At 36.9% G+C, this 27,301-nt stretch overlaps 1 protein-coding gene across 2 annotated transcripts in view; it reads right to left on the bottom strand.

Moving 5' to 3' along the window:
• Nucleotides 1–27,301, bottom strand: part of LOC107031055 — a 72,720-nt gene that overhangs the window by 30,666 nt on the left and 14,753 nt on the right. Inside the window, exons 6-29 of one of the 2 annotated variants that reach the window (XM_015232254.2) lie at nucleotides 25,508–25,558; nucleotides 21,939–22,042; nucleotides 21,650–21,767; nucleotides 19,472–19,573; nucleotides 19,111–19,311; nucleotides 18,203–18,360; nucleotides 15,454–15,612; nucleotides 13,262–13,354; nucleotides 12,753–13,098; nucleotides 12,142–12,255; nucleotides 9,850–9,945; nucleotides 9,686–9,753; nucleotides 6,027–6,147; nucleotides 5,744–5,953; nucleotides 5,393–5,620; nucleotides 5,200–5,309; nucleotides 4,989–5,085; nucleotides 4,183–4,281; nucleotides 3,940–4,080; nucleotides 3,710–3,778; nucleotides 2,473–2,883; nucleotides 2,042–2,365; nucleotides 1,749–1,880; nucleotides 441–554 (exon numbers count right to left, since the gene is read on the bottom strand). In XM_015232254.2, the coding sequence (XP_015087740.1) occupies nucleotides 441–554; nucleotides 1,749–1,880; nucleotides 2,042–2,365; nucleotides 2,473–2,883; nucleotides 3,710–3,778; nucleotides 3,940–4,080; nucleotides 4,183–4,281; nucleotides 4,989–5,085; nucleotides 5,200–5,309; nucleotides 5,393–5,620; nucleotides 5,744–5,953; nucleotides 6,027–6,147; nucleotides 9,686–9,753; nucleotides 9,850–9,945; nucleotides 12,142–12,255; nucleotides 12,753–13,098; nucleotides 13,262–13,354; nucleotides 15,454–15,612; nucleotides 18,203–18,360; nucleotides 19,111–19,311; nucleotides 19,472–19,573; nucleotides 21,650–21,767; nucleotides 21,939–22,042; nucleotides 25,508–25,558 (3,666 nt within the window). Of the gene's footprint in view, nucleotides 1–440; nucleotides 555–1,748; nucleotides 1,881–2,041; nucleotides 2,366–2,472; nucleotides 2,884–3,709; nucleotides 3,779–3,939; nucleotides 4,081–4,182; nucleotides 4,282–4,988; nucleotides 5,086–5,199; nucleotides 5,310–5,392; nucleotides 5,621–5,743; nucleotides 5,954–6,026; nucleotides 6,148–9,685; nucleotides 9,754–9,849; nucleotides 9,946–12,141; nucleotides 12,256–12,752; nucleotides 13,099–13,261; nucleotides 13,355–15,453; nucleotides 15,613–18,202; nucleotides 18,361–19,110; nucleotides 19,312–19,471; nucleotides 19,574–21,649; nucleotides 21,768–21,938; nucleotides 22,043–25,507; nucleotides 25,559–27,301 lie in introns of those variants that run through there. The other variant, XM_027919686.1, reaches the window with a different exon arrangement.

Raw genomic sequence — 27,301 nt, 5'->3', positions numbered from 1 at the left:
AAAACCCCCCCCCCCCCCCCACATTGATTAAGTTAATCCTAGCAGATACACACAGGAAATACCTAACAACTCTTATCTTCTAACAGACATCCACCTGGGAAATTCTACAAGCATGATTTCTAATCCTGCTTACATTCATAATTTCTGCTTGAAAAAACTGAAGGAAAGAAAAATTGATCTAGCTCTTTTCAGTTCCTTGTGCAGTGCATGTTCACCTCTCAAATGAAGAACAGTGATTTTTATTTTTTTTGCATCTGTATTGAAAGAAGGCATTCTATATAGTTTACGGGTACACAATAGCAGAATACAAGTTTAATGAAATTGACAGCGAGAATACCCACAAGTTTTAACTAGATCAAAGACATCATCAAGAAATGGTAGGTCACAAAGAAGCAAAAGGAAAGAGCAAGTTAAAGATGTTAATAAAACAAAACACTTACCTCTTGAACAAATCTATATAGGAAAACTATACGAACTGCTGAAAGCCGACCACGCAAGCTGTAGTCATATCCTTCATAATCATCATCTTCTGTACTATGAGACTTAAATACAAACTGAACCAGGGGAGGAACCATCTTAGTACAAAATAATAAATATAAATATATATTTATTAAAGAGATATAACAAAAGGGTAGCTAGGATGGAGCCCAAATTCAGTATAAATAAATGTACATGTATAAATAAATGTGTGTGTATATACATATATATATATATATATATATATAATTTTATCAACTAAATATATTATCAGTAATGCAATGGTAAATTTGTCATGTAAAGAATTGGATAATAGGTCTAACTCAACCCCAAAAGCTAGCTCAAAAGGTGAGGGTTGCCCAAGCCATATAAAAGGTCCACCCATCCCATAACTGACTGATGCCGGACTTCTTCGACGACCCTCCTCATGTCCAGGCTTAGACATCTAGAGTGTGGTTGATTTTAATATGGACGCCCAACACCGAGAACGGGAATTGGGATGGGTCCTGCAAAATGAATCTTGGACCTAACTCAACACCAAAAGCTAGATCATGAGGTTAAGATTGCCCAGGCCACATATAAAGAGACCACCCATCCCATAATTGACTGAGGGGACTTCTTCAACAGGCCACATACAAGAGGTATACCCAAATGGAAAGAAAATCTGAAAAAGATATGATTCTCTACAAATCATACCCAATCTTTTATACAACAAGGAACCACATGGGAGCACCAAAAGAAAAGGGATCAGAGCCCCTCAACTGAGTAAAACTCATATCCACCCCTTAAAAGCGCACACACGCATATACACACATATATATCAATCAGGGGTGGCTCGACAGTGTTAAAAAAAGACTTGTGCCTTAGGCTCCTAAAATTAAGGGGCTTCATTTTTAAAAATAATAGGTTATAAGTTATTATTTTTTTAACAAATATTGAATACTATATGTAGAAAAAACAAATTTTTCATGAAAAATGAAGGAATTATTAGAAAAAATTGACATATTTGGAGTAGTAGATGTCATGAAAGATAATTTAAAATAAGTATGGTTATATTATCAACTGAAAACTAGAAGAAATCAATTATATAAAAGTTATTAACAATTCAAGTTTAAGGCCCCGTTTGATTTTTGCTTTAGGCCACTAATATGCTAAAGCCGCTCCTGATATCAATCGGTGAATTGTGAGAAATTACGTGAGAAATTGGACAACTGGCTTTCATCGTTAAAAAGTGGTAGTCTGAAAATTCTGTTCCGAAAATAACTGAATACCTGAATGAGTGATTCAGCCCCTTGATTGCGAATATCGCATAGCCAACCCCATCGCTGGTCTGAGCCAAGCGTTAGATCACATAGCCTGAAGTTCCCAAGGGTTCCTTCTATGGAGGTAGAACTTGGATGAACCTTGTTAGATATAAAAGTAAAATATCAAGACAATAAAAAGGCACAAATTCTAAAGCTGGGATCACATGGGTCTGAATCCAACAGAAATGTCTGTGAATGACCAATAAAAATTCAATAGAGATAAAAAGCAATATGAATTTAATATCATGTAAGCGGCCCACCTTAATATCCAGAAGAAAACTTTCTTGCACAAACATAGCAAGCTGAGAACCATCCTCCTTATTGAGGAACACCGTAACACTGTTAACATTCATGTTAAGGACAAACACAACACGGGTTTTTCCATGACCAAGCAACCCTTTGACATGTGTTTGGCCCAGTTCTTCTGTTTTCTCTTTGATCACTGAAGATTCATTGGGATCTTTCGGGAGATCTTTACTAGGTACCGTGTTATTTCCTGAACTCAGATCAAAGCCAAAATCGATCAAAGCAACAAGAGTAGGTCTGTTGCAAAAGAATTCCAGCTTGGACATACTAATACTCATCTGAAATTTATGAAGGGTAAAGCAACAGTTAAGTGAAATTCGGTATAAGGAATCTCTCCAGCTTATACTCCTTTTCAAGAAAGCAATGTTTAAGACAATAATGCTACCTGTGTATCTATGCCATCATAGTCAGGAGAATCAGGATGCCGTGTTGTAAATGTTAGAGAGACAAAATCAGAGTCATCAGACCCCAATGCCTCATAGAAAATATCGCTAGCAAGACTTCTTCCCCTTGATAGCTCCTTCTCAGGGGTGGTAGCTTCAATGGAATCTGTTAAGGACAAGAAATCTGGCAATGCATCTTTGAAAATATCATCCTCATCAATAACCGTCAAAGGTGGCTCTTTCCCATCAGGTTCTAAGGGGTCAGTGCAGCTGGAAGCACCATGATCCATTAAAACAGAGCAAGCCAGATATTGCGGACCCGGACATAAAGAACCTTGAAGTTCATCCTTAATTTTCAAAGAGTGTAGTTTCATCTTAACGGCCAAGTCGCCTTCAGAGTGCAATACACGCACCTGGTAAAGAATATAACTTCATTTAATGATCATTTTCTAATACAAAGATGCAAAGTAGCAAATGATTTTCAGTTTAACTGGTCAAAGCTAAATTGTGAAGGGAGTTTCACGAGACAACATGTGAAATTGTCAACGGGGTTGTTGATTCCACATACAAATTATATTACTTGCAAAATAAGTATCTGTACATAGAAAAGGGTTATTGTCCAACATGAACATGAGTAAAGTCCACTACACTGGAGTCTCTACTGAATACATAACATGCAGAGTAGTGGTCTCTCAGACATGCACCGGACAAAGAATAGTGCAGTCAATACAAAAAAGTTACGAATCTTAATCACATTATCCCGTTCCTTTATTTCACAAACCCCTTATGTTCCAGCTGGGAATTTTGACTTTTATCCGGAAGAAGAATGGCATTTCCTTCTCCTAGTCTTCTTTTCTCCCCCGTCATAATTCACCATGCATATCAGCTTTTTAGCCTCAAAGAGGAGAAAAAATGTTTTCAAAGACATTGACTTAGAGAAAGACAAAGTTCTTCATGAATTAAAGTAAAATGGAGTGAACTTAGTCATACTCTCCGACTGGATTACTTTACTAAGACACTTCACACAGAAGCAGCAGCTCTTGATTCATTTCATCAATCATGTTCGTGCCTTACATCAATGAAAAACTGTTTGAGATCTCTCCCCAAACCACCACCACAACCACGAAAAACACTGACAAATAGTTTACCAGAGCAAACCTAAATAAAACAGAATTACTATTTACACAATAAATATAAATAGAACCAGAGATTGTACTATATATAGGAGGTCAGAAAAACCTTTCCACCAGCAGCAAGAACATCAAGAAGTAGTGTCTCATCCGGTCTCTCTGCCATGTCATCTACAGCCTGCAAATTTGATGGGAAATGAAATAGAAGAAGAATAAGTCTGTAGATACAACTACTTGAATCATCATGAGGGAAGAGAAGGAACCAAGTAAAAGCAAAATATTTCTTTGAAAATATGGACAGAAAGAAAGATTAGCAGGGATGATATCCTGACAACCAACCTTTACATATAATGATAACTTCATCTCAATCAGTGTTCCATTAACAACAAGCTCTGCTGTCCTAGCATTTATAGCTCGAGATTCTGCACTTTCCATCACGCCATCACCTAGTTCTTCAAGTATATCCATGGGAGGAGGAGCCTAAACCAAAGAAATACAAAGAAAGTATAGAGTTTTTTGGTGGTTATAGGAAGCAAGGCAGAAGAATGACAAAAGCAATTGACATTAGTTGCATAATCATACGGAAGCTCGATAAGTGGCTTTTGTAAGTTCTCTCAGCCAAGTAGCTTTCATCTCCTCATCACGGAACTCTATTATCATGGTGTTAGTGGACTCCAGAACCTAATCAAGAAAAGTAAAACACAAAAAGGAAGAAGAGTTGCACATAGACTCAGAACCTAATGAAGAAAGTAAAATACAAAAGCAGAAAGAACAATAGAAACACATTGGTGGTGGTATCACAATATTTACAATGAATTAAAATAAATGAAGAGCATTATTCATCCTGTACATGCAGGAACAATAAGGGTTTAAGGATTAATTTAGCCACATCTAGTATGTAAGCATATAGCTACAGCACAAAGGTTTGGTTACAATCAAGGAAAGATTTCATCGGAAAGAACCTATTACAGAAATGGACCTTGGGCGTAACCCAACCCCTAAAATGCTAGTTCAAGAGGTAAGGTATTTTTCTTTGATGGGTGATTCCAGTTCCAAATTGCATTGTGCCAATTACCATTGAATTATAGGATTTTCTTCAAATATGGTTTTCATCACACGAGATCTCTTTTCAAAATTACTTGACTGTTTAATATTAAGATGTTCCTTTCTCTGAAAACTCCCATGGAGCAATAGCTTACGTGTTGTCTTTCTCTATCTGCTTTTATCAACTAATTGCTACACACTTTTTGCCACCACATTTTCTCTTGATTCCCTCGATATCTCTCGCTTTCCATGACCTATCTTCCTCCTATACTGCATTTTTGCAAGTCTGTGCATCATGCTCATCTATGTGTTGGGGAAGGTTTTCAGTGAGGAGACTAGCATACCTTCTGCAGATCCATGCCTCTGGAACTGATGCTGATACAGGAAAAGGTACCTCCGATGTTTGCAGGAGGAATTTCATGTACTTGCTTACCAGCCATACTATAGGATTCAAAATGACAAAACAAGTTGGACAACTTCCATATAAAGAGGTGAGAGAAACAAGGAGGAGGATAAAAATACGGAAGATGAATATCTAAAATATAAAATATGCACCTTGAGCATTTAAGATAACTGTGGGAGAGCTCAGAGTCCAGGGCATAAAGATATAAACCAGATAACACAAGATAACATGGTTGCCATGAAGCAACTGAGTAGCCAATCCCCTAAATCAAGAAAACAAAGTAAAGTTAATGATATTAACCCATTGATTGATATAGTAACTGCAAGTCATACAACACCTACATACCTTCCAAACAAGGATCCGAGCCTCAGTTGCAAGATCAGGGGGGTACCATGGGGCATATTCTGGTGGGAGATTTTCAATAGCAGGCTGCTCGGTTTCTGCCATTGTCCGATATAGTATGTCTAACAACTCCATCAGCCTGCGATATCTTGCTGGTGAGAAGTGAAGGCCAAAATTAGGAACTTGAACAGAAACACGCATTGATGGATGGCTGGGATGAGGCACCTTAATCTTCACAAAAAGATAAACAGCAACAAAATTAAGCAAACACAAGAAGAGAACATCAGAATCCAACTGCAAATTGAACTCCATTGATTGTGAAGTCAAAACAGAATAAACTTAAGTATTTTGTACCTGATCAACAATAACAGCCATTCCACACCTATCCACAAGAGAGCATAAGTTCTTGGCATCTTCCAGGTTATGACATACCGAAGGCTCACATGACAAACTGCACTCCCAACTATCAGATCCACAGTCTGTGAAAGAAGCTGCTATGTCCCTTCCGGAGATATAAAAACGAGAATACAAACTTTGATTCTGATCACCCAGTAGGCCATCACCCTATATCAAAGAGACATATGCTAATTGGTTGTGTATAGTCTAAAAACAACTTAGCTTCTGGAACATGACATACCTTGGTATTTAAAGTAAAATGACCCAAATCCAAAAGCAGATGGCTATCACATCGGAAAGAGCCATGTGGTCTAATAGGAACTCTGACTTTTGGAGCATCAAGATCAATATCAAGTGCGAATCTGAGAAACAAAAATATCAGCACCAAAGAATAATCCATCCCAAGAAGCAAGAACCAAATCATAAGAATCGAATTATCATATACATTGTTAGTAAAAGTCATCGCTTCATCACTTAAAGCAATAAAATGTAAGGTCATTTAATGCGCGAAGCCATTAGCTTTAGAAAAGTGTGCGCTTCAAACAGTAACACACAAATTGATCTCAATGAAACTAATCTGGAAAATTAAAATCCCCTTGAAGGTGTTCTGATGCAACTCAAGGTGCCTCAAGGCCTTTCACAAGGAGCCAAGCATGTGACCTCCAAGTGTTACGAGGCTTATTAATGAAGAGAGATGCACTTGAGTGCATTATGGAGCCATCCCGAGGATTCTATGTATTTATTATAGCTTGGGATGATGAAAGAAAGGAGAAAGAACAAGTTGGCCATGCTACTTTATGAATTTTCACGAATTCATCCCAAAGGAAGACAACCAAACAAGGCCCTTATTTCATTAAGGGTAAAATTGTAATAGTTAGTATCTTCCTTTTTCTATCTAGTATAAGTAGTAGTTCATATTATTTTGGAAGGTAAATTATTATCAAACCTAAAAATTATTACTCCTTGTGAGATTTGAGTGTTTGCTTGAAGCTTTTGGTTTTGTTGAAGATTAGAAAGAAGGGTTGCTTGGGAATTCTAATTCCCTTGAGATCTTTCTAATAGATTATGTGTTTGAATGGCTATTCAAAAAAGGTCATTTCTATATTGAATTGGTTGTCTTTGATTCCTTGTGTCTACCCTCCTATCCGTTTTCTCTTCTTTTAATTTTTATTCTTTTTTATTCTTAGTATTGTCCTTAAAATTGTATCAATTGGTATCAAGAGCTTGGATTAGATTTCTTATTTAATTTCTTGTTTGTGACACTAGGTTCTCGTTCCATAGTGTCTTTGAGTCTATATTTCAAGTTTCATGTCATTTTGAATGGTAGAGAATACTCTACCATTAAAGAAGGTTGAATCCTTGAATCCTTGAAAAATAATTCAAATGGAACTAGTTGATTTCGGTTTGAATTGACCATGAATAGGTTTGAAGTTTGTTCTCTAGGTCGAGGGGGGAACTACTTCTCAAATTTGGGATGATTTGCCGATTATTTGAATCAGGGTTTGTTCTTGATGTTCTTGAAGACATTCATGTATTCTTGAAGCAGTGGAAGACAACAATGGTATATTTGATTTAAGTTCCGAATTTACTTTTGCCAAAAACTGTTTGTTGGAGTGGAAATTAGTTGGAAAAAAAAGATTTTGGTCTCGCGCGCCCTATGTTGGTTAACTTCTGAGACCAAAAGAACTGCAGGTTTTAGAACTCGTCAAAAAAACTATGGGAAATTCTTGGACCCAAAATTTTTCCAAGTCTCAAGGCTTTCTAGTTCTTCTTCTACACTCATTTCTCTTCCAATTTTTCCACTTCTTAACATCTAATTGTTGATATTATTTACTTGTTAACTAGTTCTTCATCTATATCTCATTTCTTTGATTTCTACAACTAAATAACAAATAATTTCTTCTGCTTATTGTTACTTGGTTCCTGAGCAAACTTCTTTGATCCAAATATTTTTTTCCTTCAAATTTTTTGCCTATTTTTTGTTGAATGTTCTTAGCTCCCACCCCTTAGCTCTGGCGCATTCTTTCTTTAGTCAACAAGAATCCATTCTTGACCTCAAGTAGAGATTGGACCCTTGCAGCTCATCGGAACTAAACAAGATACAACAACTGGCCGAGGCAATTTGTGAGGCAAACAAAGGTGAGATTTCTTGAGTGTTGTGAGCTTTTGTTCTAACTAACTTCACGTGTTTGCTTGCTGTGATTGTATGTCTTCCATAGGTACCATGGAGAACCATGAAGAGGCTAATCATGTTACCATCGGGGAATCCACTATACTCAAAATGAAGACCATGATCACCGCCTTATCAACTCGAATGGATGAAAAGATTGATCGATTGGATACTTGAATGGAGAGCCTTGAAGAGAGAAGTCGGGAAACTTTTTCCACTCCTCGCACTCACTATTATGGCCACACAAGTGGAGTTCGTCAAGACTCTTCCACCCCTATATAACCCACCATTTTTAACCACATATTCAATCCCATTCCCATCAACCAACTACCACATATTATCTACCAACCACCACATTGAAGCATGTTTTGGAAACCACATGAAACCTCTTCAATTGTACATTTTTCCCTGTCAATGCAGTGTCTCAAAAAATGGGGGAAAAGTTCGAAAAAAATGTTGATCCAAGGTGGCCATTTGTTGATTGATCACTTCTTATAAATTACACCACAGCTAATAAACAAATTATATCTGGCTGTGATAATTGTTTCGTGGATCAGTCCCATGTTAGGTTAATCCAAATAACCAAATTATCAGCCACTACTTGATTGGTTGACATAGATCCTTAACTGCATCACAAACCTCTTATGATTTTAGAATGTTAGTTTCGTACGAAGGGAAATCTCTCGAAAGTTGAGTACCTAGGTGTAAGACTATACTAGGTATGTCGACGTTGTTGTTGTATTTCACTTAATACTAGCATGACATTCCTTGTGTCAATATTCAGCAATAACAATCCCTACAATACTATTCACCTCATAACAATCCCACATCATTATTCACCCAATATCAAAGTATGCAGTCACTGGATAAAATCTTCACAACTAGTATGTCAACCTAATGATCCCAAAATAATTTGCCTTTTGGAACAAATTTAGACATACTCCAAAAAAGGAATTCTCAAAATTCAAGTTATCCTTGTGCGGATATAAAACTCTTGAAACTAAAACTGTTCCTAATAACCAACGGCCTAATGGAAGAGTGGCAACAATAGCAACAACGCCGAGTTGATATTGGAATACTTTGCTTTTCCATTCTGTCCATTATTGACTAAGTTTCACATTGATACAAAAAATTTAAGTGGTCAAAGACATCTTTTCACCATATGATTTTAGGTCTTCTCATCAATTATCACCACCTTCAATCACCATTCTGTCACACCTATCGACCAAAGCACATGAAGGTCTAGTAAGACATGTTTAAACAATCTGAGGCATTTCTTTATGTGTGCTATGCTGTGAACATTAGATGTGTCCAATGTTGTATAACAGCAGAACAATTAACATTCATGGTTTCCTCTACTGGATGTATTGAAGCCTTAAGAACGAACAGTCACAACCATAAAATGTTTTTAGCTGTTCTAAGCTTTCCCATTACTTAAAAGGAAAAAAAATAAATAAAGAGCAACACATAAAGTAACTCAAAACTTCTCGAATTCATACACAAGGCTTGTTCCAAGACACACATAATTATTCAGACCACAGACATCATAAGAAGGCTTATGCCTCCAACTACTTTTGCCAGGAAACATATATGTTCTAGGATATGCTTCCCCATCACATTAGTATGTTAAATGCAAAAAAGAATAATATATAGACCTTGTGCATTGGGAACTATACCACCTAAGTTAGAACAAGGAAAATATGGAAAAATCATAGAGCAAATTAAGCAACCTGCTTTGCTTCTTGAGTACCATCTGGAATTGCTCCTGAGCTCTGCGAGTCATCTTTTCAATATTTTTCTGCATTAGCATTAATTAGAAAACATCAGCTTCGTTCACAAAATGCTCAATTTACATGGAAGTAAAATAATATACTGGATATTCAAATAAGATCACCTGTAACGCAGTTGCAGTTTCTAATGCTACAGTAGGGCTAACAGCATTGCTCCTTTTCATAAATTCTAAAAACCGGTCATATGTTTCCCTGAAAACCTGTCAAGTAAATTCGAAAGATAAGTGATGTAGATTCATTTGATATTCACATGCAATGAACGGAAGACAACCGTTTCACAAAGCATCCCGCGTTAGCAGGGTCCCGGGAAGGGCCGCATCCCAAGGGGGAAGTAATGATGTAAACAGCCAACTCTAATGCAAGCATTAGTGGTTGCTTCCTAAGTTGATCCGACTCGGGTGCGGGTGTCCGATATGCGGGCGTATCTAAAGATCAGATCCATCCTGATCTAATTTTTAAGATTCTAGAATATGGATACGGGTGCGGAGATTCGCCTGAACATAATTAAAACATCTAAAAATAGAGTTATATAACCTATATTATGAATATTATGTGGAGAACTTGAGGAGAATCGTCGAAGGGGATTAAAGAAAAAGGAGTGACATAGAAAATTCCTATATAAATGGTATTCCATTTTCTTCACTTGCACCTTAGCTTTTGTATTAATTAAAGAAGTCATTGAAACTTATACAGGTTTTCCGCGTCGATTTTGGTCGAAGACCCAAAATTGGTTGACCAAATCTCAGACCCACACCCACACCCATGTTGTGTCGACACGGGTGCAGCACTAAAAGTGAAGAATCTGAGCAAATTAGGTTGCTTCCACATCTCGAACATGTGAGACAACTTGCTCCAAGGCTCCCTTTCCAATGCAATGCCCAAAAACACAAAATAAAATAAACAATAACTTTGACATGAGAACCAATACAATGCATATGCGAAATTGTATGTTCGACTTGGAACTCAACAATAATTGTTATTTTTATGCATGTTATTTTTCTTGGGACATGAATGTCACAATCTGACACGGATGACAGGGAAGAAAATCAGCTTAACAAAGGGGACAAAGAGATACATCATATACAGTTTGTTCACACGATCCGTTCTACTGTCCATACAAATACTAATGCAAAACTAAAATTCCTTTCTTTCCCTTACCAATCAATTCTTAATGATAAAAAGAAGTAAATTCAAAAGAAAAGGCACTCATGGGGATACCAGTCACATACAAAAAATAGACAAGCTGCCAGTTAATTTACGAGAGATATTATATCATAAACATAGCACTTCCACTATATGTTTTACTAAGTTAAGATTTCATCATCATTTTAAGATCCATGCTTAACTAGTTAACTGTCCAGACTATTAGTATAAATTCTCTTACCTCTCAGTGTGGATTCCAAAAATACCAAGCACATCAGCTTCTTTGCATTAGCATGCTAAGCTATCGTAAGGCAGAAACTTGAGAAAAAGAACTACATATATACACTAGCTGGGATTTCTTAGTATGGGGTTAGCAGTCTATCGGAAACAGCCTCTAGCCTCTTTACCTCCTAAGGTTGGGGTAAGGTCTGTGTACAGCCCACCCTCCCTACCCTACACAGACCCCACTTGTGGGACTACACTGGGTATGTCGTTCTTAGGGCGGGCAAAGGTTGTTAATCATCTATTACAATTCCTCTTTACCTCCTAAGCTGTGGTACATCCCGTATACAGGAATTCTAATATTATATTGATAAAACTAAGTCTATCAAAACAATAACATGGAGTAAAGTGCACTGAGGGGGGCTGATACAGTCAACAGTGGACCATGACCAACAAAACATAAAGCAATATAGTGGCTAAGAAAGTTCTCAACTGCGGTGTCAAACAATCATAAGTCCCTGCTGCCTCAAATACCAAGACAGAAAAATAAGAATACACTAATAAAAGCGATGAAGGGCTGACATCAACATCTATATCCTTATCCATTCTTATTTTTCTAGACACAAGGAATTCATTAAGAGGAAAACGTTCAAGCATCAGAAAAATATAGTATTTTATAGTAAAACAACCCAAACTGGATCCTACAAGATTCATGCTCTTTTAACCCACATCCAATCAAATGAAATCTTGATCACAAGTCAGTTATCGCCAAAAAAGAAAATTCCATTTAAAATCACGTAACCTTTCAAAACCATATCAATTAGTGAAACTCTGAGAATGAAATCTCACAAGTTCAAAAATATATTGGATTGAATAACAAATGCTAAATTACATGGACTTAAGTTACCTAAATGCCAACATTTCAAGATCTTCTAACTTGCAAAGTTTATTTACAAAGCCAATACAAAATCAACAGAAACTTTCATATGCATCTGAACAAACAGGCAAGAAACGAAAGCATAACCCAATACCGTAACATCGCAAGTAGAGATTCTTGCAGATAGACTCCAGTCAACATTTTCCCCTGAAGGTGCTTGTATGAAACTAGCTTCTAAAGCATTCACCTTCTGCTCACTAACGACACTCTGCAAACAAATACTTCCGGTAATCACAACTGCTCATATGTATAGCAAAAAACAAATATATGAACTATGCAGATAAGTGGTGGATTAATCAAGGAGCATGCAAGCTAGCCATACACCACAGTTGGAAAAAAATATCAAGGATTATATCTGCAAAAAAATTAACTTCTTTTTGCAAAATTTTATAACACCAATTATAGAATCTCTGACATTAATAAACATAATAAAGAGAAAAAAATCACAATAGAGGATTGGCAAAGGAACCTAAATAACGAGTGAACGACGGATAGAGAATTGAAAATGGAACTTAAGTACCAGATATCACCAGTTTTAATCACAGATAGCACCAGCCGTGGGATCTAATGAATTGTTCTAATCGCGTCATGACTCGAACAGGAGACCTAACTAAAAGGCTATACAGACACATAATGCTGTACTTTTAGATTCACATGTTCAGTTAATTACAGCCATGCAGAAATAGGACATTTTAAAAGGCAGACCTGGGCTAGGGAACCCTCAGGAGCGTACAATCCGTAAAATTTCAGTGTCAGATCGCAATGGGAGTTTCGATTCTTTAGCTTCGTTGACACACAAAGATTTTCAAATCTACCGCCAACGATCTCTATCTGATCTATATCAATTATCCTTGCAGCTGCCCTACTGATAGAAACATTTAACAAGTAGTGGATCACATTTTCCTTCCCATGCTGCAGTGCCAATTCCTCATCTGGCTGGTAACTAAGTAATTTATTGATTGCTTGCCACTCCTCCCGAGTCAATTGGTCCTCCATTGTATTAGCTTCTTTAGAAGTGTCCCCCGCAGACACATCTGCAGTATCTGTACTCCTAAAGTCACGAGCAAAAAAATCTAAATGTGTGAAAGATAAGTGAAGATAAACATCAGGAAAAGATCGGTCACAAAGAGCAAGAAATAAGGAATTTCAGAACAGTTTACAATAAAATACAAAATTGTTTATGAACAGATCAAAGGACGTAGTTTAAGACCAACCATGTAAAAGAAAACCAGCTTCTCTTTCTAAGCATTCTTTGTTCAGCTGCCTCCTTTGATTTCAAAGATTCAACCTTTGCATGAGCAAGAAACCTAGAAGACAATCCACCAAATTAGAAAACCTTATCATTAATTGAAGTGAATACAATCTAGAAATTACATGAAGTTTCAGTGCATTCAAGGATATAACAGTATGGCAAATACACGAGGGCTGAAAGAAGATAAGAATTCAGGAGGCTGAGAACTGATTCTAGGGTTATACATCAAAGGCAATGAGCTTCTTTTATATTGGGTTGCAATTTTACAATATATCTTAATAAAAATCATGTTTGAGATCCCCATACACAACTCTAGCATAAGAAAGGAGACCTGTTTGTTTCTTTTCATAACTGCTTCCAACCATTATACTCCAAATGTTCAGAACGGAACTCCAATATATAGATCCAACTATCTATTAAAAAAAAGTAGAAGACTTTTTTCATACGAAACACAAGGATATTTTTTGCGCCAGCTTTTCAACTCCTTCAACCACTCTTCTATTCCTATCTCCAAATCATCCAATACATGCACAAATGTGCTAGTCACCAACTTTTTTTTCTCGCCCCCTTTTTGTCCAACCTCCAAGCTGCTACAGTCTCTGCCACTATTCCAGGAATTCCTCAAGAAATGTTAAACAATGGGTATAGCATTTCTTGATTCCAACATGAACACACAGTGAAGGAACAAATGCCATGTGTCCTCACCACCTTCTTTTGCATGCAACACCACATATCGTTTTTCAATCAGGCAACATTTTTGTATTCATATAGTACTTATTTAGTACTGAAAAACCATATTTACAAGAGTGAGATAAGATACTAAGTATGTCAAAAGTAAATAAAGCCTAATGGTACCTAGCACATCTAGGATTGAGTCTGTATCGCCAGAGTAAAATTTAGTACACCAAAATCAAAATAACAAAATACAATTTAGCTTGGTCTTTTTTTCTGAATTGCACCACATATCCCCTCCTTAAATTATGCATTACAAGAATAGCATCACATGCAACACACCTAGCAAATAAAGCTACTTTTGGAGAGCACCCATCTCCCAAGATCTCTCTATCTGAGTTGGACATCTTACTCATTAATCAAGCAAATATATAGAATTTCACAAAGAAAGATTTTGTCACTGGCCCTCTCCATTACAAGGGGCATACTGCTTTAACATTTTAATGTAGTTTGATGCTTGAAGAGATTGGATGCTCACGGCTAAGTTAATGTTCTTATGTAGGTTCATGTATGTCAATGCTTTCAATCAAATTGTGCCAAATTGGCTTGGTTAAGCTACATAAATATTTGATTCCATCTGCTAAGCTTATTGTCTACATGCACCCTGAATTCCCTCTCCGTAGCTTATTTTCCTAATGCAACATTGCAACAGCAAGCAGTTGATTTGAGTCCACCAAAGAAAACAAATAGGCAGAGAAACCGCAGATCAACTCAACACTAACATATTTTATGAAGAAGATACTTCACTTTTCACGTTTTCGAACTGGCCTATGCCTCCTAAATAATATATCCCAATATGTTTCATAAATATCCTTAACATGAAATCCACTATTTCCGTCTTAACATTTACTACTGAAGCAGGAACAAACTCCCTGCACCACATTAAGCTGAACGTTTGCGATTTCCATTTCCAATCATGAGCCGATATTGTTGAAAAGCCATTTACTCCCATCATAGTTCGTCTCCATAGAGGAACCTTTGTGAGGAAGGTTTCTATATTTAGCTGTAACTTTGGGAAAGTGTCTTTGGCAAAGTGATAGCTCTTTCGTGCAAAGTTGAGGACTTTATGTTTTCCATACATTTTTGGAGTTTGTATGAGGTCCAAGAAATGTAACGACTAATTGTTTTTTTTCAGAGATTTATATTTTTGTTTGAAGTTCTGTTATGACTGTGTATACATATGTACGTGGATTTCCATTCTTACCCCCAAAATACGGAAAAAGAGAAAACAAAGAAAAGAATAATTGTGGTATACTACAAGCTAAGAGACCCCTATCAGCTTAGTGACAATTTTACAGAAAGAGAAAGGATAGTACTAATACAAGTCAAAAAGAAGGAAGTTCATCACCAGCTATTCCAATATCAAGAAACACAAATGTTTAAAATGGTGCCGGTAATAGGAAGAAAAATTATACAACCTACCTCCACAGTAAAATAACCTTAGGATCGAGATCCTTCTCAATGTTTCTGATCTCTGATCTATTAACGTTCGGCAGCTGTTGCAATGAATCAGAATATAGCTGTACATAACGCCGACGAAGACGACATAGGGCTTGAATTTGGTCCCAAGAGAACCTATAGCTGCAAAAGTGCATAACCAAACAAATACTTTGATCAAAGAAACATGGAAAATATATACAACAGATTGACATAATTCATTTAACACAGGACCTAAGCAAAGATAAGGTGCCTTCAAAATGTTTGCTTTCACCAAATATGGATTGAGGAATCACGAATTTACCTCAATAATCATTAGATAAAATCAATGTGGTGTCAAACGTATATATGGTCCTTGGCTTCCTATCATACATACCCTTTTTATCATTTATATTGGGAAAAAAAATTCTCATTAAGCCAAAAGTATACAACAATAAATATGCCTCACTCCCAAACAAGTTGAGGTTCGGGTATATGAATCTTCATTTCATATCCTATCATCATCATACTAAATAAATTGAAAGTGAAAAATACTTTCTTTTTTTAAAAAAAATAATATATATATATATATATATATATATAATAAAAGTTACATAACAAGTCTAAGATCTCTAACCACAATTAGTAGCTATTACCTATATGGATCTTTTTCTTCCATTGTGCCAAAAGTATTAGTTCAAACAAAACTACAAAAGAGATCTCTTCATATTCCACCGTCCCCATACCCCGTCCCCTATTTTCAAAATCTTTTTTTTCCTACTCCAAACTATCCAAAGAAAAAGTAGAGTAGTATTGTGTTCCTATCTGCTCTCGTTTTCCTTCCACTATCCTGATCCTCCAATTAACATCTATCTATGCAGTAAATCTAATAGCAGACGACTGGTCTAACTATCACCAGAAAGGCTACTGAAATCTGTATACAAGTTATTAATTTATCTCAGAATGCCTTCTCTTCTCTCACAAAATGTCAACAATTCAAGTGACAGTTTGTGTATCACCTCCGATGGAACTCAATTCGTCTAATCAATTACACGGTTCATATTTTTTCCCATATTAGTAAAGGAAGAGTTTTCAACTATTGTAAAACTAATGTTAAACCAATAAGCACTAACCCATCCTCATGAATGAGTAGTCTACCCTCTGATTTCACCTCCTGGTCCATGTCATTTCCTTTAGTCCATTACTCTGTTATCATTCTCAAAAATTCGCTGACATAAGTCGCCACCCTGATTGTCTCTTCAACCTAACTACCATGATTTTCATTAAAGGGATTTTTTGATAAAAGAAAAACATTCAGATTCCTTCCTAAAACGAAAAATTGACTTTCCTTCAGCAGGTATCATCAGGAGCATCACATGGTATATGTGAAAGCTATGTTACTCATACTCTTTCAAAAGGTCGACGGGTGCATGGTGGATCCTCCAAAAATAGTGTATTTTTGAAGGATCCGACATGGGTGCGGAATCTTTTTTGGAGAGTCCGAGCAACTTAGTACAAAAGAACTGTTTGATTATAGTATCCAAGTAAAGAATCAAAATACAGCAAGCTACACAAAGCATTTGAATAAAGGTTGCTCAAGCAGGCATTGGGGCATAAATAGTATGAGGGTAGGCAACCAGGACATGGTAACAATCTGTAGAGCTGTTGATTTTATTTTTTTGATACTATGTTAGGACACAGAAATATAAGAGGTCTACTAGTCGAGGCCTGAGGGTCAACATCTATAACCGTCTCATCTCGATTGTTTGCTTTACAAGATGAAGGGATGTTTGGATTGATATTTTTTAAGTAGCTTAAAAGTGAAAAGCTAAAAGCCATAAGTTAGTCATATCCAACTTTTGGCTTTTAGCTTATTTTTGTACTTTTTTGCCTTAAAGTAGATGCTTATAAGCATTTTTTGTCTTTCCCAAACACATCCAAAATAAAAAAGAGAAGCTACTTAAATTAAGCCAATCCAAACACCCTCAAAATCCCACCCACACCTCTTCATAAACCCAAAAATCCACAGTACCAACTAACTTGCCAAACATCAAAGAAAAGATTCTTAAATCATTTATGAACACCAGCTACACAGCTCTGGATCCTTTTCTGTCAACTCTTATCACAAGTTTTAGTTGCTGACACACCGAATTCTAACTCATGGCCTTGGGAGAACATACGGAGATCACAATCACCTACCAATTAAGACATATTTTCTGTGGCTAGTTACAAGAAAAACATACTTGACACAAGACCTCCCGATAAGAGATTTTCAACCGTGTAAGCCATCTTTGTGGAACAAATCCAGAAACCATTAATCACTTGTTCTTGGACTTGCATATTATTTCACAATTTTGAAAATCATTTCTCAGTATGCTGGAAATAAGTGTACAATTCCTGAAGATACAGCTGATATGAGAAAAAACTGGCATACAAGGAAGCCAAAAGAACAATAGATTTGGTGGAGAAATAAACCGGCCATTATGTATTGGACTATTTGGAAAGAGAGAAAAGCAAGATGCCCTGAAGGTGCAGCCAGCTCTATGCAGATGATAAAAACAACTACATCTTTTGATTTCTTTATGGTGTAAAGAGGAAATGATTAGTGATATAGAATCTTTAGACGACACACTAGACGATGCTGATCTGCCGTGAAGCTGGACCATTCTGTAATTATTTCCAGCACAACTTATGCAACAATTTTGATGCTAATCATTTTCTCATAAAAGATCATTTATGAACATCAAACACTTACCACATTTGCCCTTGTTGCAATTCTGCACGAGCAGCATACCGCCACCAAGAACTGGCATCCTCAGAAACAGGCACCACTGGTCTCAAATGAGAAACTTCAATGTATGTCTTATATCTTGTAATGACCTCCACAAGTCTTATCCAGTCATGATATTGAACCTGTAATGGTTGACATAATTTGCACAGACAACAATAAATGTTTCTTTCTATTATTTTACCTTCCATTTGATGTTGGGAAGATAGTGGAGATTCCCTATTTCACCAAATAAAGTGTACAAAAAGAAAAGAAAGAATTCTAAAGTGAGAACACAAATAAGAAATTTCATGAGTGCAAGGCAAAAGTAAAGGGGAGAATTTGATGGGATCAAGTCACACACTTCGCGGGTAGAAATTTCAGATTGGCCGGAGGTACAAAACCCCAGACCTTTCTTCATAGAAACAGCCAGTCTTATAAACAACAGTGTGAAAGAAAAGGAGAAAAAAATTAAGGGTGATTCCCCAAGCCAATTTGAACATTCCATTAGAGTAGGCTCTAGTTTCCTTGGATACCTTGTTTATTCTCCTCTCAGGGGAAATAAGCAACTACTCAGGATTCAGAGAAAGAATTTTATGTCAGCTACAGTATAAAGGTTCAGGGAATTGATATAAAGAAGACAAGGATTGAAGAGGACAGAGAATAAGAACGTGAACAAAAAAGACTGAAGAGCACTGTGGTTTATGGTACAAACAAAATAAATAGGGTGCCTCGAAACATAGTAAAGGTGCTAGGGCAGTGCATGATATAAAAACGTGTCCAAATGCATTATATTTTTGACGGATTGCATTTCAATAATCATTTCTTAGAATGGAAAAACTACGGGAAAATAATTTAGGAAGATTTTGCAACAAAACAAGGTGAAGGACTAGCACCTCATTAACTGTCAAAGATACGTCACTGACGATCAGAGAAGCCATCTCAAAGGGAACATTAGGATCATTTCTTTCTTGATTTCCCAGACGATGATACTTGAGGACTCCATTAATTGGTGACACCAAGTAGTTGCGATCTTCAGCCCATCCAGATAAGTTTCTACTGCTATTTGATGGTTCATTAATACCATCCTCAAATATCTGAGCAGCAAGAAAAGGATTAGAAAGGAATAAACAGAGAATACATTGGAAGTGGACATGAAACCTGTCAATGGATGAACATGTAAGTCACAGGTGTTGCTGCAAACCTCCTCACCACGTCACAGGACAACACAAAGTAAAAGCCAAAATAAGAACGTACCTCAATCCATTCTTTCGGAGTAAGATCCTCCCATTTCTTGTCCAACTTCCATGGCTTGCTGTTTGAATCATGGTACATTGCAAGCCTTTCAAGTTGCACCAACTGTAAGAGGAAATAATGCACTTAGTTCAGCAATCATGACCGTCATTTTTATATTCATTTTTTATTATGGTAACTATTTCATATATCACAAAAACCCATCATCAAAGAATGAGGACGAGGAGATTCACAGTCCAAAATGGACATTGTGGTGAGCAAAAATTGAAAACAAAACTTTACACTTCTCCTAAGAAGTCTACTAAATCTTCTATATTTCCCATTTGTTCCCGTTTACACCAAAAGTAAAGAAGAGTAAGGCAATTCATCTTGATCTTCTGAATGTGATTGCTTGTCTTCAAAAATGCCTTAAGAGTCTTTCTTTCACACAGTCCGCCATATGCTTGTTGGAATGTATTGCCACCAATCCTCCTATGCCCCTCTTCTGCCCACTCCTTTCCATGCACCACAGATTTGCAGTTAGCTTGCATTGTAAAAAGTAAAAACAGGTGTTCATTAGTCTCTGCTTCTAGAGTCAAGACCACAAAGCAGACACCCCGAGAAAATCTGTAAGACCCCTTCTTTATAGAGCTTCATGAGTTGGGCAAGCTCTCTAATTACCAGTCATGTAAAGCATGAAACTTTGAGAAGGATTTTGATCTTCCATATAAGTTTCTAAGGCCACGAAACTGTCAATTTGATGGTTGAGTGTTCAGGTTTGAATATGCTGATTTAACTGTGAAATTGTCTTTGTTGCACAAATTCCATAATGAACTGTCTTTATCAGATGAGGGACGTGCCAGTGAAAGAGAGCAGACTTAGCAATAAGTTCGAGACTTTGTCAATCTCCCAATCATTTAAAGCCCTCCTGAAACCCAGATTCCAACCTTGAGCAGTCCAAATCTTGGAGATTGTGACATCTCTTTGGAGGCATAAGGTATAGAGGTCAGAGAAATGGTTTTTTAGGTTAGGCTACCCTATCCAGAGATCAATCTATAATCATGTCTTCATTGCATCCCTACTTTAATGGAGATGTTTTAGATATATAGAATCATTGCAATATAAGTATTCAGTATCCCAAAAAATAACTTTTTCATTGTCGGATAGAGTCTCGCTTGTGGTGGAAATTGTGTTTGGTATGGTTTACAATGGATGATGCAAGGCATGGTCAGAGAAGTGTTGTATAGCTGCGTTTTTACTAGACTGAAGAGAAGACGCAGGGTGTGGGGTTGCTCCTTAAGCCCATATGTGGGACACATAGAGAAAGAGATACAAGAAAGCTTTTGATGAATATAGAAGTATTTAGGTCATTTGAGGAATAGCCTCTTATCCTTACTTCTCTTTGGTGTAACCATGACGTTTTGGTAGGTATAAAAGATTGTGTGTTGTTCGCAGATAACAATATCATTTTGCAAAGTCTTCTTTTTTTTGGTTATACTATCGTAAGTGGGTGCTTTTTGTGCCCCTTGTTTAAAAATTTTCTTTACTTTATCAAAAAAAAAAAAGGTACACCAAAGATGGCAAACTTTGACACCTTAGGTTCATATGTCACTCTCCCAAAGTTTGCAGAACAGTCCGCAATTCAATTACTAAATCGACCCACCAGATAAGTCTCTCCAAAACCCAATCTTAGATTCACATCATTCCTAAGCACTTAAAAATGTATGTATCTCCTACATATTGATGTCGAGTGACAGCAACATTGCCACTTCTTGAAAGTTCTCTTCTTCAACGAAAAAATGCAAAGATAATTGAAATAAATCTAATCCTGTATTTGAAAAAATAACTGCTTCAACACTTCTGGAGGGGAACTACACTTTTGAGGTAGTATACCTGTGGATATATATAGACTACTGTTACTTTTCTCAAAACAAAGAACAAAAAATAACTGCTTCAATCCATGAAAAAACCTCGCTACAATCCTTATGGAAGTATGAAATTTACCTCTCCGTAAAAAAGAAGAAAGTAATAACTATATCACAAACCAGACACAAAATTGGGATGTTCACGGATAACAAACGCATTAAAATATACAAATATTTTATTCCCCTCCGACCTTCAAGACAGGTTATCACCAGTTGATTGACCTGAAAGTCAATTTTATTGAACAACCTTAAGCATGAAAAAAGAGAGAAAACTCACCTTACGCAATTTATCCAAAGCACCACTAGTATCGAAGGTTTCATTCCCTTGTTCATCCATCGTAACTGCTGCAAGCTTTGCAAGAGTAACCCCACAAGAAAATGGATGCCCAGGATTGCTAAATTTGTGGCCACCCATTACATGAAAAAGAAGAAAAGCAGACCAAGCTAAGAAGTCAAAGTATCACAGTTTAAAAAGCTAAATGATGGAGAAAATGACATCAAAGAAATAGTGAAACTAAAATCAGATAGTCAGATTAGAAAGATATCAATAACTGATAGAAACAAACCTGACAGAATCCTCATATCTGACATGGACATTGCTAATTGAAATCTTGAGATTTCCAATTATAGTACCAATTAATGATCCAAGCCAAGAATTTCCAGTAGGGGGCTGTTAATGGAAAGAGTATTATTAAATTCCCAGGAAAATAAACAGCTGGTGAATATCAAACGAAGGTAAAAAGTTCGTCAATGTAAGTAAATATTGCAAAGAAATTGATCAGATACTGCAACTGGATACACATTCAAAGAATCAATCCGAAAGAGGATAAAAATGCTAGTTTACTATAGATGTTCTTTATTCCTATCAAAATCATTTGAAGCTGCTTACTATCAGTGAATAGGCAACCAGGTTGTAACGGCTCTGTTATGAAAGAAGGCGGCAGACTGACTAATTTGGCTGGTAGTCCCTAATCAGTAGCTTTAGGGGATAAAGGTCCCCCTTATATTCTACACCCAGCTGCGAAGGGTTTCTGTATCTTTCTCCGCAGATATCTCCAGATTATAAGACATTATCACCTTCGTGGCACTGAACTATATTTCTGTAAGTGCACAGACAGCCGTCATTTCCCCCTTTCACAATGTTCTCGTGCTCAAAGAATCATTATAAAACACAACAAGGTAAAAGGCAAAAGCCCTTTGATTTCCTCGCTCCAGCCTCCACTTTCCAACCTTTCAACATAACTGCTTGAGGATATCATATTGTTTGCTTATCATTCTCCTTCAATTCAAATTCCAACACTATAAATTTTGTATAATAGTCAAGGAACATTAAGTAGGAAATACCAAACCTACTGAGCATTAAATTCCAGAGATTATTGACAACTTTGCAAGGCATAATCAGATGATTTGCATCCTCATGATGGGGAGTTCATTGGGATCTGAGTCCTGAGCTCAGGAGGAAGGAATTTACAGGATTGGGAGTTGGAAGAATTCATAGTTTGGTTTAGTTACTGTTTGGGCAGGGATATGCTAATTGATAGATCGGGTGTATCGAGATTGCAAGAGAGCAGAGTTGGTCTATTCACCGTTAAATCTTATCATGAGAGGTTATTAAGGAGATTTATTTGTTTTGAGAATGACAACATTTTCCTTTTTTATACAGATATAAGAATGGCCCTTTAAAAAGTGGAGCCACCCATAATTACAAAGTGAGTGCCTCAAAGCACTCTCAGATCCTCACAATTGGGATATGATCCTCAAGGTACATCCCTTTTAACCAAAAGTGTAAAAGCGCTAAAGACTTCATCTTCTGATTCTTGACTTATGTGTCCTGCTCCATTCTCCTCACTTGCCTACTGTCTATTTGTAGCACTAACTTTGTTGCCCCCTCTTCATGCCCTTGGAAATCGATCCCAAAGATCTTCTCAGTTTTATCAAGTTCTGTTGTACCCATATTGAGTTTACTTTTTCTACATCTTGAGCCCTTTGTTGTTGTTGCACCATAATTGGTATTGGTTCCTCCACATCTCAATAGACTATTTCTATGTTTTAGCTCTGTATTGCTAGCCTAGTCTCGCCTAACTTGGTAATTTTTCCGTCATATTGTCCTATCAAGTCTCCCCTAATTTGTTCATCCATTAGCTCTGTCATGATTTTTGTGTTCATGTTCTGCTTTGCTTCACCTGAATTGGATACATGCAAGGCTGTTATGCCGCCAACCAATATATGGTCCTTCTGATTTTTGTGCAGTAGAGCTTTCTTCGAAGTAAATCATTAAAAATGACTTGTGCTGCAAAATCTGGTCCATTGGGCCATTTAGAATTGTTATTCTTCTTGGGATTTTGTGATGGACCCAGTTCAGCCTTCTCATTTAAACAACTCACATGCCTCTCACGTGCTCCATTTCCAATTGTCTTTCCAGTTGTCGAAGTATATGCCACATGCTTCAATGTAAATCCCTAGAAGGATGGGATTTTGGTACTTTGTTGTAGATGTTTACGCCATCAGACCTCTGGATGTTTCTATTCCTTCGGCAAAGGACCTCATATTCTCCAGCAACTACGCCACCACTTTCCAACCTTATTTCAAATTTGGGTTTGCTTCCCACCCAAATTGTAAAAAAATATGTAATTCCCTCACAATCGACGGAGACCTCTCCCGGTAGGTTTCTCCTGTTGTTTTTTTCACCAGAATCCTTGCCTTGCCCACTCAGGTGGTTTTTTAGCTCAGTTTCTTCTTTTGTCTCGATCCAACCTCCACACAAATCCCCAATTTCTTGGAAGACCTTCCTAGACCACAGATGCAATGGTATCCCCACTACTCTAATCCAAGTTTCATGCACAGGGCTAGGAGTGCACCGTGTTGTTGGGCTCCACCAATCTAGATGAAACATGCTACTCTTCCACCTCCATTGGCCTTGGATGATCAATTCCGCCATGTATCTATTGGGGAATTCGAAAAGGAACCTTTTGTTGTTCCATTCATCTATGTTGACTCCAAAGACCTTTTCCAGTTTGTTGAGGACCACATCCTGATATCCGCTAGAGTTGGTTTCTCATTCTTGCTTGCAGTGAATATCTATGAGGCATCTCTTGAGGAGATCTTCCTCTTGAATATTCACCGGCTTAGTTATCAGAATGCTTCCTTTCTTGGTGTTTATCTCGGCTCATCTTAAATTACTGCTCCCCCATTTACTCAGTTGGACAGCCTCAGCATAAGGGTATTCATCCTCCGTCACCCTTGAGAAAGAATGTTCCTTCAGCCTTTGCTGACCTTTAATGTATCTCACGATCTTTAATGCAATATCCAGCCACCCAGAATTTAATGCAAGTTCTGGAATGACTATGCCCGATCTTCCACCACTATTTAAGGTTGTTAAGCTCAAAAATTTCCCATATTCATTTTTCTTCATAATGCAAAAGAGTTCTGTCTCTCTTTCTGCTAGTATCCATCTTCTTATCTCCTTCTTGTGTTCCTTTGAAGTCTAGGCAGAAACATATCCATTACATAGCTTTCTTGCTCATAACCGACCTCCTCATCTTCTTTCTACTTCTTTCGACTCATTCATACAATTTCGACTTGCTCGAGTTCCATCTAGTTATGTCGAAAGACTTGAACCCAGCATTGAAATAAATAAATCTATTCTCTTCCATCCTAGGCTAAGGTGCGTAGGAATTATCACAGGGGTTATAATTGTTGGCTTGGAAAGAAAAGGCTAGATTCCATTCCGGTGGTTGCTGCCGGAAAAATTGTTTTCCACTCCCCTAGTTAGTAGGATAGAGGAAGTGCATTGGTATTCGTGCCTGGGAGAAAAATAGTTTTTTAACTGTTAAGTTTCAAGAAATTACTATGAAACATGTAAAAACTTAAGAAACATCAGACGACGCAGAACGAGCACAAGTGTATGATGGTCATCTGACATCCATTTATGAAACAAAAAGCATATGCTTAGACACATTTAACGTCTTAACAGATTTTATCTAGAAAGATGATATTACAATGGTTTTTGATGAAGAAAAATAATGAAAATTTGAATTTAAAAAAAAGTGAAATTAGAGGATTCAGTGAAACAAGAGTGCCAACCATCAAAAATTCATCTCAACTTGTAAACAATAGGCTGAGTTAAAGAACATACACTTCCCAACTTTGATCTTGATAATGCCTCAAGGGTGGCTGATTCTGCTTCCTGCATGATGTGCATTCAGCATCAATGTAAAATGAGACTACTCAAGAATTATAGTTCTAAAAAGGTGGCATACAGAAAAGTTCAAGTAGAGCTTAACAACACTGCAGACACTACAACGCAACCTTTCTTTTTATTTGGGGGGCAGGTAAAAAAATATAGGTAGAAAAGGCTAACTAACCTAAGGGAAAACACCTTAAAAAGTATTATCCATCAAAAGTATCCTTATTGCCAAGTCATATTCTTCAATTGAATTGTCCTTAGTGAAGCGTATTTAACTAGATAACCTTGACAAGAGAGGATTTCAGCTGGCCAACAGATGCTATCTTAGTTTGAACAATAGCGGAACTACCAATCACCTGTTTCTGCAGTGACCAGTTGCCACAGACATATGGAGTTTGTTCTACTGTATTTTTGGTTTTAAGTGAATCATGCCACAGAATATGAAAGATGCACAGTTGAGTTGGACCTTGTGGTGAGTTGATAAAACCATCATAAAAGTCTGGTTGATGATCCATGCAGTTGGAATGTATGGAATGAGAGGAATACGAGATACTTTGATGGAAACTCAACTCTAAATCACTCTCCAAAGCTAAATGTTTACACAATCTTTTTTGCTGGACTAAGTTAGCTACTGTTATTTGTATGGATCAATTTTTGGGACTCCGTTAGTTCCCTTGTCTTAGATTGACAATGTTAAAGGGACTAACAGCTTTTTATTTTGTATTTATATTAATGTAACTATGCATCTTCTTGATGCCCTTTTGTGAATGAAATACCTTACTTAATCGACAAAAAGAAAAACCTTAATGGTAAGAATTCTGTGGAACACAAGAATGTCTAACGAATGGCACTGAATTATTCTGAGACTTATCAGACAACAGACAAGCATGAAATTTAACATACTATACTCTGTACAATCATTTGCGTTTATTTCAAGAATGCCTAGTCACATAGTTAATCTCACACCCACACTACTCAGCTCTGACTGTTGTTTCTCAGCAAGCTCTTATCATATGTTCTTGTCACAATAAATCTGTGAACTTGCATCAATAAATTTCTCATATATTTTCTTCCGTTCTCATGATATCCCTTAAAATTCACAGAACTTTTACACAGTTTGGGGCTGACTAAATAATGCTAGTTTGCTTTCTAAAGATTTGAATATACAAAGTGGTATGATCCAGCATCCAAATGAATACAGCAACCATTGATTCAAATCAATGTCAGATTCAAAATTCCACATAGTTCTTTCAGTCCCGTTAAATCACAATTCTATGACTATCTAGTGCTTCCATCTCATTTCCATATCATCCAATCAACAGAAACAAACAAGCTACATATTACAAAACAATGTTAGAAAACTGAAAGCTTTTGTACGCATCCACAAGGCACAAGTGTTTGAAGAGTCAAAAACCGTTCACGTGAAAAACTTAGTAGTCTTTAAAGAAGCTAAGAATGCAAAGACCATCAATCACAATGTTTCTGTGATGACCCAAGCTAGTGGAATCTAAGTGAAGAAATAGTGACAGATCACACATATACTTAAAGAGACTTGGTGAGCATTATCTTAATGAGAGAATAACCTCCTCTTTCACTTCAACTATAGGCTACTCTATACTGAGGTTGTCTCACCATGCCTCCCAAATAAATTGATTTTTGGGATGCAGCTCTTTAGAATTCCAAATAAAGCCACTTGGAAGGGTTTCCTATACTCCAATAGAAGGACCCCCCCCCCCCCCCTTC

This window comes from Solanum pennellii, chromosome 9, assembly GCF_001406875.1.
Source record: "Solanum pennellii chromosome 9, SPENNV200".
In the NCBI taxonomy this organism is placed as follows: domain Eukaryota; kingdom Viridiplantae; phylum Streptophyta; class Magnoliopsida; order Solanales; family Solanaceae; genus Solanum; species Solanum pennellii.
The sequence above is the reverse complement of the archived record's forward strand: the minus strand, read 5'-3'. Positions and strand labels throughout refer to the sequence as shown.